Below are 18,005 nucleotides of genomic sequence, written 5' to 3'. Positions count from 1 at the left end.
GAAAGTAACTTGATGGTCAAATGAATACACAATTAGCAAAAACATGTCTTTCAAATAGTGATTAAACTCTGATAAATCCGTATGATGGAATATATGCAATGAAATGAAACAAAACTGCTGATACGCACAACGACATGGATGGCTCTCAAATACATTACACTAAAGGAAAGAAGCCAGACTCAGAAGGCCATGTACTACATGAGTCCCATTTACATGGCATTTTGGAAAAGGCAAAATTATAGGGACACAAACAGATCAGTAGTTGCAAAGGCCTGGGGATAAGGGAAAGGGCTGACTACCAAGTGACAATCTAGAATACTGTTCTTCATTTTGATTACAGCGATGGTTACACTGTGTTTGTTGAAAGTAATAGAATTATACACCAAAGAGTAAATTTTACCATACATAATTTTTTTAAAAAATTTCTAGGTATAACGTTATTTTTTAAAGTAGTTTAGATCTGGAAAAGAAAAAAAAAGAGGACAACAACAACAAAATGTTCTCTTTCAACTTTAAAAAGAGAACAGAGAACACTGTATGTCTAAACAAAAGGCAGCTGCAACCACACTGCTCGAACAGTATTAACATCAGGGCTCTAGGCCAAGACTTCTTTCAGCTTCTGCAGTGTTATCTCCCTGAATCAGATTCTCACTTCTATCTAACTCAATCTTCCTAATTTTCTGAATACCTTGGCTTTCTAACCTTGGTTTGTCTAATGGAATGCCTCACATTCATAATTCACCTCTGTCTCGACAATCACTCAATGGCACCAATCCATTTCTCACGTTTGGATCTCACGTTAGTACTTACATTAATTCCCTTAATTCCTGACTCTACCCAGCTTTGCTATGACTCGTCCCTCAGCTAAACTTGATCATGTCCTCTTCTAGCCTTCAACTGGAGTTCTTATCTACCATGAGTTAAAATGACAAATGCTACCAACCTCATCTATTCAAGTGCTTCAGAAGTGACAAACTCTAAAGTCTCCCTTGGGAAGCTGTATCAGTGTTTTTTCACTTCAATAAATATGACATTTCTTATTTTGGTCCAACCAAACTCTTGCTTATCCTTCAGTACTAGTTCCTGTTTAGTTTGTATGGAAACACAGATAAGCAGTCATTTTCCTCCTCACAAAAATCATGCATTTAACTTAAGACTAGCATTAAAATTATACTCTTATCTTCCTTCTCTAGGGTAATACCTATGACTCCTACAACACTGTTAATCATTTAATGTTATATTTTATGTTCCCTCAAACCTCTCCAGTTTTTCTACACATTTTTCAAAGAAAGTGACCAAAATGGGATACCAGAGACTAACAAGCAATTTACAAATAAATATAATACTAACATAGCCCCAAAAAAAGAATACCCTTTAAAAAGAAAGATCAGTCAACTATGTTATGGTCCCTTATACTAATCTACAGAATAAGAATAGAAAAAAATTCATAATTTGTGAGGCGTGGTGGCTCACACCTCTAATCCCAACACTTTGGGAAGCCAAGGCAGGAGCACTTGAAGCCAGGAGTTCAAGACCAGTCTAGGCAACACAGTGAGAACTCCATCTCCACAAAAAATTTCAAAAACTTAGCCAGGCATGGTGGCATGTGCTGTCATCCTGGCTACTCTGGAGAATCACTTGAGCCCAGTAAGCTATGAGAGCACCACTGCACTGGGCAAAAGGGCAAGATCTTGTCTCAAAAAAATTTTTTAAAGAAAAAATCACAATCCTGGAAGTTTCAAAAGTTAGTCTCTTAGCAATGAATTTGTTATTTCCTCACAAAGCAGGAGAGCCCAATCTTTCCGGTCCCTAAGGCTTTACAACTTCCCATTCCCAGGCAAGACAAAGATTCCCTAACCCCCACACCCCTAAAAACTCTTCTATGAATTAACTGTAGTTATTTCCCCAGGATAGTCAGGTGGCCTTCATGTGGTTTTAAACTTCTTAGCTATTTTCTCAGTTCTATTAGAGTCCACTGCTACTAAGTTTAGGTAACTGTTGAAACTGAGCCCTATAATCCTTTAGTTCCTTTCAAATCAAAGATAATTTTTCTGAACTGAAGAAAGGGAAACAAAATTGAGAAAAGGTTAAGCTGAAAAGCAGAGAAAGAGAATTATATTTTTTAAACTACATTTAGGCAGTAATCTGTTTTTCCCTAATGTAAACATTTACCTTTAAGATAATTAAGACATAAGCATGAATTACACAATAAGACTTATAATCCAAAGAATTAAAAAAAAAAAAGACAAATATAGAGAAAACAGAACTAACAAAAAGAGAAGAGATAAAAGGCCGGACTTAAAAAATGGAGACAGACTGCCCAATGTATACACAGGGTGAAAAGGGTTATAATCAAGAGAAGAAAAACAAATCTGTCCCCAAAAAAGCAGCAAAGTTGTGGATGCAAAATTGAATTTCATTTTGTGTGTGTGGTTTTTTTTAAATAAAGTGATAATATGGCTGCTTGAAATTAGTTGTAAAGAGGTGAGGAAAATGAATCTCAGACCACCAATGTACATAGAAAGGTACCAAATATTAAGGACTTTTACGACACAATCTTCTTGAAAATGAAGGATTAAGTAAGGAATAGATAGCCACATTAAAACATTTGTGATTTAACAATACACTTCAAGATTAGGTTGTTCTTCACACCTCTCTGGTAATACAATGAACAGAAAGCTGTATTGTGAAAATACAGAGAAGATGCTGTATGAGTTACTTCCACCTCTTGACCTAAGTCATGGCAGCAGCTAGCAAAATTCTAAGGGGTTATAAAGTCCACCCCATACCCAAGACCAAAATCTACTCCCACCCCACCTTGGCTCAATGGTTTTCTCCCACTGTGGTGAGGGTAGTTTTGGAAAAGCTCCTCAAATGTCAGGAAACACTGTAATGCAAAAAGAAAAAACAATTCATAAGTACTAAAACTTAACTAACATTTTGGTCTCCCTCTCAAGGAAGATTGATATCATGGGAAAAGTACTAATCTAAGAACTAAGAAACCCAGTGTATTTTGTTTGTTCAGCATTCATTCTAAGACTTTTTCTATAATTTCAGTTATTTGGGAGGTGGCGGGGTGAACATCAGGCATACTCTCTCTGTTAAGTGTTACTCAGCTGATGAAATATAAACCAGAGCTGCTGACAGACATATTTGCCACTTATTGGACTGAAAATGAAGCTATCAGAGAAATTAGCACAACTAAGGGATGAAAAGAGACATTCCTGGTGATATAATTTAAGAACCTGGCTCCAGTTCTTCCTTAAGTACTTTTCCCCTTAAGTTAGTTTGTATTGAGTTTCTGTGACTAACAAGTATGTCTGGTCAATATGCCTGGGTTCTAAATTCCACACTGAACCTGAGCAAGCTGTTCCTCATCTACTGGCCTTAGTTTCTTCTTTTATGAAATGGACTTGAGATGAAGTCTTCAAAGTGTTTTTAAAGCAGTGGAATTTTGTGCTTTCTTAAACAAAATCTCATTTTTAAATCAAAAATAAAAATGACTTTATTCACATAAATGTATTTATAAGACCAAATTTACATCTACGTCTGACCAAAATCAATGAGAAAAATGTATTTAAACCTCGCTTTGTGGCCATGCATGGTAGCTCACGCCTATAATCCCAGCACTTTGGAAGGCCAAGGTGGTCAGATCACTTGAGGTCAGGAGTTCAACACCAGTTTGGCCAAGATGTGAAACCCCGTCTCTACTTAAAATGCAAAAGTTAGCCAGGCATGGTGATGTACGCTGGTAGTCCAGTTACTCAGGAGGCTGAGGCAGGAGAATTGCTTAAACCCGGGAAACAGAGGCTGCAGTGAGCTGAGACTGCACTACTGCAATCCAGCCTGGGCAACAGAGTGAGACTCCATCCCAAAATTAACAAACAAACAAACAAATAAAATAAACCTCACTTTGAGACTGAAAAGAAAAATTACTACTACAAATGTACTTTATAAAATCAAATGTATGATATTTACTTACTATGACCAAAATCAATAAGAACGGGGTGTTTTAATAAATACAAAACCTTAAAACTGAAAACTACTGGTAAAAGATGAAAGCTCTGATTAGCCTCTCAGGACTCAATTCATTTCTGTATTTCATTTTAGTTGCACACTATTAAGAATCCTGATTCAAAAAAAAGAGTTGCAATGAGTAACATGTTTTCCACATCTGTCTTACCCCATACATTAAAGATGAACAAAAGCTTAAACTTCTACACAAAAGAAAATACCTAACATGACACATTTTTAAGAGTCTCCAATTGGTTAAAATCAAGTACATGATAGAATTAAGCCTCCATATGTATTGATTTTTTAATTTTTAAAAATTACTTCAAATTCATTTAAAAATCCAATCAGAACCAAAATGTTTACAGAACCTAATTAGTGACTTCATAGGACTCTAATAAATAATCTCTGAAGTCTCTTAAAAATATTTTTCAGTCTGACCCATATATACTCATTGCCTATAGGAAATGTGATAAAGAATTTATTTTTAGAATCTAATTATCTTTTTGTAAAAAGCCTCCTTTAAAGGAAAAGGTGCAACAATTCCTATTTAGAATCTCAAAGTTAAAAACATAGAGAAACAATTTTTTACAAGACTATTAATCTGTTCAGTCTTACTGAGAACCAACTTGACAGGGCACACAGATGATAAAAAGTGCTATAAAATGTTCACTACTTCAGAAAAACTGCTTTAAGATAGAAATGAATAACTCTTCATCTCTAATCTCAAGAAGTTAACAGTCTGACAGAGGATACAGTATATTCATTCATTCAACAACGGTGTCTCCTCAGTGTCACCAGCCACTGTGCCAGCAACTGGGTCTAAACAGTGAACAAGATACACATGATCCCTACTTGCATAAATTTAGATTTTAAAGGCAGTAGATAACTAACAAAGAGCTTGAAAATAAGAGACCATATGAGTAAGTTAACATTTTTTTTGGGGGGGGGGGCGGGGAAGATTGCTGCATACTATGTGAAAGTTAATATAAACTGGAGGGATTGAGCCCAGCCATGGAGAGTCCAGTTAGGAGCTACTTACTACAACGATGACGGTCGCTACAAAATAAAAGGAACTCAAAAGAGGGAGCAACAAACTCAGCTGAAGTATGGGGAAACGAAAAAGCCTCAGAGAAGTCATGTTGCAGCTCAATACTGAAAGATAAGAAACAGTCTAGACAAGTAAAGCAAGGAAATTTGTACAGAAGACCATGTGAATGGCATGTTTGGAAAACTTCAAGTAGTTCTTCACAATGTGTCTTGAATGAGGTGAATTACAGCTGGAAAGGCAGATAGAGAAAAAAATAGTAAAGAACATTTTACAAGAAGAGAAAGTAAACACCTCCAGGACACTAAGGAATACTTTTAAGCAAGGTGCTTACATGATCAGGCTTACATTTCAGAAAGATTCTTCCAAAATCAGTTAGCCTAAAAACAAATATAAGAAGTCTAACCACCTAAACAAGCATCGTGCTTGCCAATAAATACACTGTCTCAAAGTCCTAATCTAGTAACTTACCTTGACAACCAAATACAGTACAACCAAGTACTCTTAAGTTTCAGAAACCAAGCAACTAGTACCAAGTTCAGGGCACACTATAGTTGACTAGCTATTAAAACAACAAAAGAAAGGCGGGAGTCACCATAGAAAAAACGCTGAAAACGTGAAAAATGCAATGGTGTCAGGAGATAAGAGGAGTCAAGTAGAGAACACGCTTCTTGATTATACTCAGAAATGGGTTAATAACAGAGAAACTATTTTATTCCAGTGTAAGAATACTTCCACCTGTTGCCAGTTACACACAGATGCACCCGTTTTATGTAATAATTATGGTTCCTGACAAGCAGCTCAAACACCAAATTTCATTTAATACACAACACTTCAACCAAAGATTAGAAACAGCAAAGTACAACAGCGCTGTGGTGCACATTGGCTATACACTAGTTAGCTTCCCACAGCTTAAAACTCTCTAACAAGCTTTAGAGCGGGGCGGGGGGGGACTTACTACTTTGCAGAGGTTCCTATTCAATGAACTGGAAAAGTTCTTAATTCAAACATGACAAGCGACATACTGAAGAATTCAGCTGTTTTAAGAAAATGAATCCTACCTTTCCAGGGTCATCCTTGGATCGAGGCACTTTAAGGAAACATTTGTTCAATGACAGATTATGTCGTATGGAATTCTGGAATTAAAGAAGAAAAGCCATAAGGTCAATAAAATCCTAAAAACATAACCCAACTTTAAAACAGAATTAGAAATCTAAACATCTCTATGCTTTGCAAAACAATTACAAATGGAATAAACTTTTTAATGAGCTTAAAATTTAAACTTTCTGACTTTCAAATTATGAATGCTACAAGGGGAAGCTATTACTGGAAAATAATTTCTAGAGGATTTCGTAAAATGTAATACATGTAGCATTTTAAGTGTTTAACACTTTTAACGATACAGGAAGATGCCTGTAATGTAATGTTAAATATTAAATGCCAAAATATAAAATTGGCATATTATGATACATATTATGACTTTAATTGTGGTACTTATTTTAAATTTATTTATTTATTCTTGGAAATAAGCCAGAATGCAAAATGTTAGAAGGTATTCTACATGAAATTAAAGAGTATGACTATTTTCTTCTCTTTACTGCAAAGTCCAAATAGTCTGCAAGACACATGTACTAGCACTTTTTAATTAGTTTAAAAAATATTTTTAAAAAATTCCACTGCTCTATTACAAAAAAACATACAGAACCCAATTAGGTTCTCACCACAGTCTGTAAAAAAGAAAAACACATGGAAAGATACTGGCTACAGGGAGCTGGGAAGAACATCTAAATTCCTCATTGTAGCAGGGAAGAACACCCAAAGTGGGTAGCAGGAAAATGCCCTTGGAAACCTGCAGAGTCTGTGAAACAGAAATTTATTCATGAATAAGTAGGACTGTACCACAATCCGTACAGAATATGCCCCAAAGTCCATTTCTTCTCAATTAAATGCTCCAAAACCCATTCTCAAATTATCCTGTTTGTTCCCAAATGGCTAGTATTTGGGAGAAAAGAGGTCCAACTGCATTTAGCCATTACTTAGAATGGTACCTTTTGGGGTCATATTTTGGCATAGTATCTGTTTTGTTTTTTAATATAAAATTCAGTAGTCTAACAAGAATGCCTATAATAAAACTTCTCTCCTTCAGGCACAATATTGGAATTTTAAACATTTTAAAAAGATGACTACAGAATATAAATTCAAGACCATCTTATTACCAAAGCAGAAATTTAAAACTTACGCTTGGGATGTAAACAGCTACAAAGAATGATGCTGTCTTCCAAAGAGAAAATCCTAGGTAAGCATTTTTTTTAAAACAAAACAAAACAAAACAAAAAAACCTACTTTTTTTTAAGCCACATCAGAGAGCTCAGATTGCAAGGCAACCAAACCACATTCCTAAGAGGAGCAAGGCTATTCAATGAGAAACTGGACACACAACTAAATCACCTTTGGCAGAGCACAGGAAAAAGAGATGGCCACCATCCAAGCAGTTAAAAAGAAATTACCTAAAATTTTAAAGGCCAAGCATGGGGTTGTCACTTTAGAGCAACAAGGATCCCAGAAACAAGAGAAGTTCTCACACTCTCTTAAGGTCTTCTCCATAGACCTTTATCATATGTTCTTAAGAAAGAATAGGGGTAGGAAAGGAGACCCAAGAAAGTCTCCCCTAGTGGCATAAACAGGAAGAAAGTGATTGACAGTGATAGGGAGTGAGGAGACAAAGCCCACCAACCTTCCACAGATTTTACAAAGCAAAAAAACAAGTCTGCAGTAAACGCAGCAAAACCTCTCACCCACAAGACTCTGGCAAAGATTCACTGCTTCTAGGGGAAGAATGGAAACAAAACCCTGGTGCCTCTAGGGAGGGACAGGAAACCCTTACCCAGTAGTACATAGGCAAAGATGATCTGCTGTTGGAGGAAAAGCAGAAGCAAATCCCTTGAACTCTGGGAGAGGTACAGGAAACTATCTTGGGCCCAGGATCCTATATAGATACCATGTAGAGGTCTGCTACACCTGGAGAAGAGGTGGGAAACTCCAACCCAAAAGTAACTACAGATACACAAGACTAGTTTGGCTGAGGGAAAGAAACACTGAAAAAGCCCACCGTAAGTTTGAGGGTCTGCATAAGACTAAGGCTGGACCAACACAATAGAGAACACCCCTCACCTCTACCAAAAGCATAGCACTGAATAACAAGCAAACGCAGTCTACTGACACAGAAGGGGCAAGAAACCCCCACGATGTGTAAAAAGGTGGGCAGAGACAATTAAAATCTAAAGAGATTAAAAAACAAAAAAATCCTACAGCACCCTCTCCAAGCACAAGTTAACAGAAGCCCACTGCTGGAGGAATGTAAAGTTTGTGGTATACTGAAGATAAAGATATCAATTTTAAAAATCCAAATTATTGACAGACTGACTCAATCCCCACAAGAACGGCCTGAGAAAAAAGATGCTTGTCCATTTATGAGTACAAGTACCATTTATCTCAATGTCTACCATTCTTCTACACATATGTCTGGTCTCAATCAACAATTGTAAGACATAGAAAAGAAAGGAAAACTTACTGCCAAGAGATAAAATAATCAACAAAACCCAAGACAAGACTCAGGTGTTAGAACTATCAGGAAAGAAAACATTAAAATAACTATGATTAATAAGTTAAAGGGTCTAGCAGGAAAAAAGCGGACAACCTGCTTGCATAAGGAGATGGAGAATTTCAACAGAAATGTGAAAACTAAAGAAAGAGACCAATATAAACAATAGAAATAAAATCATTGAACATGATTAAATTCCTCAGATGGGATCATTAAACTAGACACAACTAGGAAAAGAACTAGACACAACTCTACCTGAGGGTAGAGTAACAGAAATTTCCAAATGGAGACTGGCGCATTCACACAGGGCAAAACAAAAACAAAACAGATCATCCAAGAATTGTGTGATGATAAGAGTATTCAAGTCCCAGAAGGAGAAAAAAAAAGGAATGGGACAGAAGGAAAATCTGAAGTAACAGTCAAGAATTTTCAAAAAATAAATGCAAGACATCAACCCGAATATGCAAGAATTTCAGAGAACACCAAGCAGAATAAAGTAAAAATCCACATCCCCAAATTCATTACAGTGAAAGGGCTAAAAACCAAAATAAAGAACATCTTGAAGGCAGTCAGAGAAAGTAGATTACGTATAAAGGAATAAAGATAAGAATTACAGTGGACTTCTCAAAAACCATGCAAGCCAGAAGGCAATGGAGTGATATCTTAAAATACTGAAAGAAAAAAGAAAAAAAAAAAGAAACCTGTGCAGTGAAAATATCTCTCAAAAATAAAGGCAAAATAAAGACTTCCAAACAAAAGCTGAAAAAATTCATTTCAGCTTACACTGTTACAAGAAAGTTCTTTTGGCAGAAGTATGAAATCAAACAAAAATGCAGATCACGAAAATAAATGGTGTCAGAAAATGGTAAAAAAAAAAATGAAGGTAGATTTAATGCTTTTAAAAAGACTGTATGAAGATATTCAGACTGTAAAAAATAAAAAATAAATTTTATAAAGCAAATATAATTTATTATGGAGTTTGGAACTATGTAAAAGTAAAATGTACGACAACAACAGCAAAAAGGATGGGTCAAAGAAACTGGAAAGATGTGGTTTAAACAATTCTGACATGATACACGAAATGGTTTCGAGGGCTGACTTTCAATAGATCGCAGCGAGGGAGCTGCTCTGCTACGTACGAAACCCCGACCCAGAAGCAGGTTGTCTATGAATGGTTTAGCGCCAGCTTCCCCACGAACGTGCGTTGCGTGACGGGCGAGGGGGCGGCCGCCTTTCCGGCTGCACCCTGTTTCCCAGGACGAAGGGCACTCAGCACTGAGCATGGTGGTACACGTCTGTAATCCTAGCTACAGGGGGGCTACGGGGGAGGCTGAGGCAGAAGAATCACTTGAACCTAGGAGGTGAAGGTTGCAGCGAGCCGAGATCGCACCACAGCACTCCAGCCTTGGAGACACAGTCTTAGTCTCAAAAAAAAAAAGAAGAAAATTGCTAGTCATGCCCCCGTCTTTCCTTCATTGAGAGTCTTCAATAAAATAGATCATCTAAGTTCTAAAAATACACATTTTTCTCCCTGTAGTACTAAAACTATTTCCATTTTGAATGAAAAATTTTAAATATAGTTTATAATATTTCCATTTTTCTTAAATTATCTCCTAGTCTCCCCCAAAACTTGATAACCTACTATTTGAAGGCACAGCGCAGTAACTTAAAGATATTACAATCGACTGAATACTTGCATCCCCTCAAAATTCTTATGTTGAAACCTAATTCCCAACGTGATGATATTTGGAGATGGAGCCTTTAAGGTGATTAGGTTATGAAGGGTGTCCTCACGAATGAGATTAGTGTTTATAAAAGAGGCCTCAGAGAGTTTATTTCTCTGTTCTACCATGTAAGGTTATAATGAGAACAGGATCATCTATGAGCCAGGGAACAGGTCATCACCAGAACCTGTCGGCATCTTGATTTTGGAATTCCCAGCCTCCAGAATTATGATAAATAAATGTTTGTGGTTTGTAAGCCCCGACCCTATGTTTTTGGTTTTCTTTTTGTTGTTATAGCAGCCTGAATGAACTAAGATGTATATAGTAAACCCTAGAGTAATCACTAAAAAAAATTTAGAAAGGGGATAACTAAGAACTGTGGAGATAAAATGGAATCATAAAAAATACACAATTCAAATCTAAAATAAGATGGGAAAAAAGAAAGAGGCATCAGACAAACTGTAGTTCACCTACCCAGCTTAAAAGTTCAAGATGAGGGGAAAATACAAATCAGGATGGTCAGAACAAAGAAGTATCATTAGTAAATGGCTCAGTGTGAACTCATCACTTCAAAGGAAGTACACACCTCTACACAGTCTTCCTCCTCTACAAAAAGCTTAAATGTTGGAAATCTGCAGGGTTCTGCCCTATGTCGTTTTCATTTCTACATCTGCTGCCTAGCTAATCTCATCTACACCCAATGACCACCTGTGACAAATCACTTAAATCTGTCTAGATCCAGGACAGACTTTTCTCAAGTTCCTAATGTATGTTTCCAACTATCAATGGCACATCTCCAGAATCTCCTCAAACTCAACATATTTAAAACTAAACTCAATCTTTATGCCCAATGTGATCTTCTTCCAGTTTTCCCTTCTCAGTTCAAAGACATTATTATTCACATAACTGCTGCTCCATCAGAAACCTGTAAAGCATCCTTAACTCCTGTCTCTTTCTTACCACCTAAAACAAATCTATCACTAAACTTCACTACGCCTGCCTTAGATCTGCCAATCTTACCCCATCTTTTCTGTGACTACTCAGTCTAGGGAACCAGTCTCAGCAAAACTAGTACAACAGCTTCCTAACTGGTGTCCCCTTTCCTTTCAGCCCTCCTTCCATCATTCTCCACCCTGCAGAGAGTTATGTCTTCACAATGCAAATTTGGTGTTACCCCTTCACTTAAAAACTTTCAGCGCACTTAGGACAAAATCCAATATTCTTAAGCCTCGAAAGACTCTTCATGATCTGACCCTATCTTGCTTTCTACATTCATCCCCTCCAATGTTCTCTCTCAGGTTCTAGGCTTTCCACAAGTTGCTACATCTGCAAAGATTACTGCCCCCAGCCTTACTCCATCTTCTTCACCTAAATCAATCTACTCAATTTTCAATTCATTCTTGTATTAAACTTCAGTTCTTTAAGGAAGCCCTTTCTGGTGTTCACAGATTAGTTAGGTTCCACTGTAATAAACTTCGTCATCCTGAATTTCTCATCACATCTGCAATTGTTTATTTAATGGTCTTCCCCCTCCATGCGGTATTCTCTACCAAAATATAAACAGGCTCCATGAGGGCAGGAACCTTGTCTTTCAACCCAAAAGCTAGGACACAATGTTTTTCAAAGGGTAATCACATATCTGTTGGGAAAAAAATACCAAAAACCTATTTAGAATGTAAAAACACAGAGATACGAAAGCCAAGACTTGTACATACACATAAAACCCACAAAGAAAAGAGGTAAAGTTACTTCAGACCTTACAGCTTGGGTAGTCCCCATCTCCCATAACCCCAAGAAAAGAAGTTGGTGAAGTGGAGAAGCAGAAATAATTAGGTGATTTTTTTTTCAATCACCTAATCAATCAAAATGATGAAGCCATGCTGATTGGCCTTAAAAACCCCATCCCCAAAAGCAGTTTCTCAAAACTACAGTTTATCTGCACTAGACTCACTTGAAATGTTATTTTAATGCAGATTCCTAGGATCTATCCAAGGCACCTAATTTAAAATCTCTAGAGTAGTGACCTGGCAATTCTAATTTTAAAAGCATTCTATGTAATTTTTATTTTAAAGTTGAGTTTAAACTGCCACCTCCAATCCAACCAACTGCTACATTCTTATCCATTCTTTCTTCTGTGAGTCCTGGTTTCTGTCCCCACTGGTCCCCCCAAAAATCAATATAAGTACTCATTTGTTCTACCCTACTAAAATGGTTTCAGAATTGCTCTCAACTTTCTAACTTCTTCCCTCCCAACTTCTTTCCTAGGGGTTTTTGGAGATAGAGACTGCCTCTACTGAAGTTCCACCACCGAACACATATCTACTAAGTTGATGATTTCTTTGTAACTATTTTTGGCCTTGGAATGTATGCCATGAAGGTATATAAGGTATATACCAAAAGTTTCTTCAATTTGTTTTTTTCTGTGTGATTACATTATTAATTCAAAACAATGTTAGGCTTGTTTCTGCTTGTATTCTGTTTGAGGGTTTCCTTTTTTAATCTCTTTTGTTTTTTTTTTAAATATGTAAAACATGTACATGGGTTCAAAAGTTAAAACTATATAAAAAAGTATACGCAAAATCTTATTTCCTTCTACATCCTTTCCACCTTGGTTCCCATCTATCCCCTAGAGGTAGTCACATTAATTACATTTCTAGTTTAAATTCCTAAATTTCTTTTCCCAACAATGAGCAAACACATAATGAATAACATTATTCCTTTTTAACCCACACAAAAAGTAACACAATACACCCACACACCACTTTTGTATTTTTCCTTTTTTAAATTATCCTAACCTTCAACAACTTAATAAGTTACCTTTCCTCAAAGTGAATACCATGAAATTTTATTTTTTATTTTTTTGGAGACAGGGTCTCGCTCTGTCACCAGGCTGGAGTGTAGTGGCATGATCATAACTCACTGCAACCTCAACCTCCTGGGCTCTAGCAATCCTTCCACCTCAGCCTCTCAAGTAGCTGGGACCACAGGGATACACTACCATGCCCGGCTAATTTCTTTTTTATTTTTTATTTTGTGGAGACAGGATCTCACTATGTTGCCTAGGCTGGTTTCAAGGGATTCTCCTGCCTTGGCCTCCCAAAGTGCTGGGATTATAGGCATGAGCCCACTGCACATAGCCTGAAAATTTAATTCCTTTTCCTCTAGTTCTGAATACAAAATCATTCAATTATGGAAACTCCAAAGAGGTATTTTTAATATGTAATCTCCCTTCAAGGCCCTGACACAAAATGAAAGGGAGTTTACTAAAACTGTATTTGAGTCTTTTTAAGCAACAGTGGCAACACATTGTCCTCTGGGTCGCGTAAGTTGACTCTGCATTTCTGGAAAGGTGGTGACAGTCACTTTAAGATCTTTCTCCAAACCTCTCTTCAACCAATACAAGCTAACTTCACAAGTTCTAAGTGACTTCCCATTTTCCTACGATTCATCTCCTCCGTACCTGAAGAAGAGTAAGCAGCAGATTGCTGAAGTGTTCTAAACAAATCTAAGGAGAGGGAATGGGAAGTAAAATAGAAAAAGGTCTGTGCAAAGGAGAAGATAAACGAGGTTCCATCTGTCTCCACTTGAAGTGTTCAAAATATTTCTATGTTTATAAAAATAAAATTAAAAGTGATCATGCCATATGCTAGGCACCAAATACTTAAAAACTGAGTAAAGGAAACTTTAATAACCATCTCTGGAAACATTAAAAGTCTGCCTAAAGCAGTAGATAGGACCAGATCATCTCTCTCAGGATCTTCTAGTTCTAAGAGCAACATCATCCTTCTCTACCCATTAGTTCTCTACCTATTTAGTTCTAACAACGATATTACCTTTCTCTATTTCTATTTTTTCCAATTGAAACTGCATCACTACATCCAAAACAGTTTCAGACCCATGATTTGGGCTGGCTATCGGCAAGGAATATCAGTAGAATGGATTTGGCATTCTCAGGGAGACATCATCAAAACTGAAGTCAGACAAGTTAATGAGGAAAAACAACATTCGAACTTTATATGCTATCCCTTAAATTTGGACCAAGCTCTCCAGTTTGGCATTCATATATTCATAGGATCTCCATATTCTGACCCTATCACACTCTCTACTGCAAACCATTATAACCGAGTGCTTCTTAACACTTGAACTTTGAAAAACACCTCCACAAATCTTAACTCTTCTTCAAAATACAGCTCAAGTCCCACTTCCCTCAATGGCTATCTAATGATTCCCCACTTCCTGGTACTCTAGTGGCACTTATTCTCTGTACCACTCAATTTAGATTATCATACTCCCCCATAAACTCTAGAAAGTTACTTTTCTAATCCTTAGTTTTTTACTAAAATTTGGACAATAATAATACCTATTTCATAAGGCTACTGTGTGGCCTAAAGAGACAATGATGGCACTTAGTATAGTGCCTGGCAGACAGAAAATAATAAAAGCAGCTATCATTTTGAGTATCTAAGTACAGAAACAAAAACTAATGAAACAAGATTTCTGAACAAAAAAACTAAGTTTATAATACTGTTATTAATAAAGCATATGGTAACACAAGAGATTGATTCTACAGGGAGATGAGAAATAATACATGAGCTGAAGTAATAGGGCAATATCAACTAAAAGAGGGAGGGGGGCGTGAAAGAGACAAGGTCCAAGGAGAAATAAGAGAAAAACAAAAGCAAGAAGGAAATATATGTGCTTACTTACAGAGACAGCTAGTAGGCTGGAATGGCGAGAAGTATATGAAAGGAAGGTACAAAAAATAAAGCTAAAAAGGTGGACTGGGACCAAAATTCATGCTTTCATTCAAACTGCACTTACTGAAGCTTACTAAATGGAAGTACTGTGTGCTAAGGTATGTAAGAGAAAGAGATACAAAAACTTCAGTGAGGCACAATCCCTTCCCTTACAAGGGAATCATGCACAGCACATCCTTGGTGCACAGTAAATCAGCAAATGTCTCTAATAAATCCAGTCAAATGAAAAAGGCAAAAGTGTTGAAGTAGGAAGGCCTAAGAGAAACCAAAGAGTAACTACCATCTGATGATCGACCTAAAGCTCTATAACTCCCTTCCTCTACATGTATACACACCCCCCACATAGCACACGACTTGTTAATTCCTATGTAAGAATATGAATATAACATGTGCAGAGACGAAAGAAAGCGGTGGCCCTCATCTATAATCCCGGCACTTTGGGAAGCAGAGGCAGGCGGATCACCTGAGGCCAAGACCAGTCCAGGCAACATAGCAAGACCCTAAAAATTAGCCAGGTGGGCATAGCAGCACGCACCTGTAGTCCTAGCTACTCAGGAGGATAAGTCAGGAGGACCACTTGAGCCCAGTAGTTTGAGGCTGCAGTGAGCTAGGATCATACCACTGAACTCCAGCCAGGCTGACAGAGAGAGCAAGACTTTGTCTAAAAAAAAAAAAAAAAAAAAAAACTTAAAAATGTAAAAAAAGAAAGTTGAATTATTTGTTGTATAACATAAATTAGCTAGTACCTCAAAAGTCTCCTTAAAGTAGTGGTTGATTCCAAAGTTGGGCAAGAAGACTCAATATATCCCTGGAACAACTCAAGGTCCCAAAAAGAAAGTGCTAAGCAAACAGAAGTATGGGGCCAACCTATAAGAGATCCTAAGGGCCAAAGTTGCAACAATTTGAATGACAACAATAGCACAAAGAATAAATATCTATGAGTGCATACTATTATAAATAAATGATTGAATAAATGAATAAAAGGGACTAAAGGAACAACTCATCTTTTCAGAAGAGTATCAATTAATAAATGTCGAAGGAATTAAGGAAAAGAGACAATCACCATTAGAAAACAGTAATAATTGGCCAGCCACGGTGGCTCATGCCTATAATCCCAGCACTTTGGGAGGCCGATGTCAGAAGTTCGAAATCAGCCTGGCCAATGTGGTGAAACTCTGTCTCTACTAAAAATATAAAAATTAGCCAGGCACGGTGGTAGACACCTGTAATCCCAGCTATTCGAGAGGCTGAGGCAGGAGAATTACTTGAAACCAGGAGACAGAGGTTACTGCGGACTGACACGGTGCCTCTGCACTCCAGCCTGGGCAACAGAGCAAGACTCTTAAAAAAAAAAAAAAAAAAGAGAGAGGGGAGAGGGGAGGGGAAGGTGGGGGAGGGGAAGGTGGGGGAGGGGAAGGTGGGGGAGGGGAAGGTAGGGGAAGGAATGGGAAGGGAAGGGAGGAGAGGGGAGGAGAGAGAGGAATAATTGCTACAGTTATGACCTACCAATCAATGCTAAAATTAACGGACAAAAGTTTAAGAAGAAATAAAGTATAGTAAGTCTTCATTTAGCACTACTAATGGGGTTCTTGGAAACTGCAACGTTAAGTCAAAAGTATAGCACGTCTTCAAATAACATCATTTCATTATAATGCTGATGAGAAAAAAAATTGGTCTCACTTTATGTTGTTTTGCTTAAAGTCACAGTTTCCAAGAACCTATCAAAGTTAAGGACTTACTGTATTTGCAAATGCTCAAAGTATCCCCCCAAAACATATTATTATTTACAAAGTGATAAATAGTAACTTCATAATGAAGAAACCTGGCAGACATCCCCTTAACCAAAGAATCATAGTTAACATTCCCATTAAGAAATACTTATCTATCCTCTGATATGTTATGCACAAAAGGTCGTATCTGTATTATTCTTCCCAAAAATGTAATACCTCATTCTAAGAAAACATCTAATCATGAGCAACATATATTGCCCAGGCTGGTCTCAACCTCTTGTTCTAAAGCAACCCTCTTGCCTTCACCTCTCAACACGCTGGGATTACAGGCATAAACCACCATGCTCAGTCAATTTCTTAGTTTTGAAAATTGTACTATGGTTATGTAAGATGTTAACATTAGAAGAAGGTGACGAAGTACACATGGGAACCTTCTGTATTGCTTTTGCAACTCTTGCAAAAATCTAAAATTCTTTCAAGATAAATATTTTTTAAAAAGTCTTGGCCAGGCACAGTGTCTCACACCTGTAATCCCAAAAGTTTGGCAGGCCAAAGCAGGAGGATCACTTAAAGCCAGGAGTTCGAGACCAGCATGGGCAACAGAGCAAGGCCCCATCTCTACAGAAAATTTAAAAATTAGCTGGCCATAGTGGCGTGCTCAGGCACTCGAGCTTGGGTAACAGAGCAACACCTTGTCTCTAATTTAAAAAAAAAAAAAAAAAATCGGCTGGGCGCGGTGGCTCACGCCTGTAATCCCAACACTTTGGGAGGCTGAGGCGGGCAGATCATGAGATCAGGAGATCTAGACCATCCTGGCTAACACAGTGAAACCCCGTCTCTACTAAAAATACAAAAAATTTGCCGGGCATGGTGGCGGGTGTCTGTAGTCCCGGCTACTCGGGAGGCTGAGGCAGGAGAATGGTGTGAACCCAGGAGGCGGAGCTTGCAGTGAGCCAAGATCAAGCCACTGCACTCCAGCCTGGGACGTCAGAGTGAGACTCTGTCTCAAAAAAAAAAAAAAAAAAATTCTTTACTGATAAATGTAGTTAGTACTAGCTGCAACACTATGTTGTTTTTCACTTTAGGCTCACTGTCAACTCACCTGAACTGCCGGTATGGTTTCCAGTGAATGCT

At 37.5% G+C, this 18,005-nt stretch overlaps 1 protein-coding gene and 1 long non-coding RNA gene across 18 annotated transcripts in view; both read right to left on the bottom strand.

The window, feature by feature from the left end:
* The window catches only part of FOXJ3 (forkhead box J3), a 152,085-nt gene that overhangs the window by 74,110 nt on the left and 59,970 nt on the right, over positions 1-18,005 (bottom strand). For all 17 annotated transcript variants that reach the window (XM_015136169.3, XM_077938829.1, XM_077939541.1 and 14 more), the window contains 1 exon segment: positions 6,121-6,195. In XM_015136169.3, coding sequence (XP_014991655.1) covers positions 6,121-6,195 — 75 coding nt within the window.
* Positions 12,719-17,597, bottom strand: LOC144334020 (uncharacterized). Its single transcript, XR_013403359.1, has 2 exons — positions 17,188-17,597; positions 12,719-13,488 (listed from the first exon to the last, which is right to left on the bottom strand). It is a non-coding gene; the product is annotated as an uncharacterized LOC144334020 (long non-coding RNA).

Source organism: Macaca mulatta, chromosome 1 (genome assembly GCF_049350105.2).
Source record: "Macaca mulatta isolate MMU2019108-1 chromosome 1, T2T-MMU8v2.0, whole genome shotgun sequence".
Taxonomy (NCBI): Eukaryota; Metazoa; Chordata; class Mammalia; order Primates; family Cercopithecidae; genus Macaca; species Macaca mulatta.
Note: the sequence above shows the minus strand (reverse complement) of the source record. Positions and strands in the feature narration are given on the sequence as shown.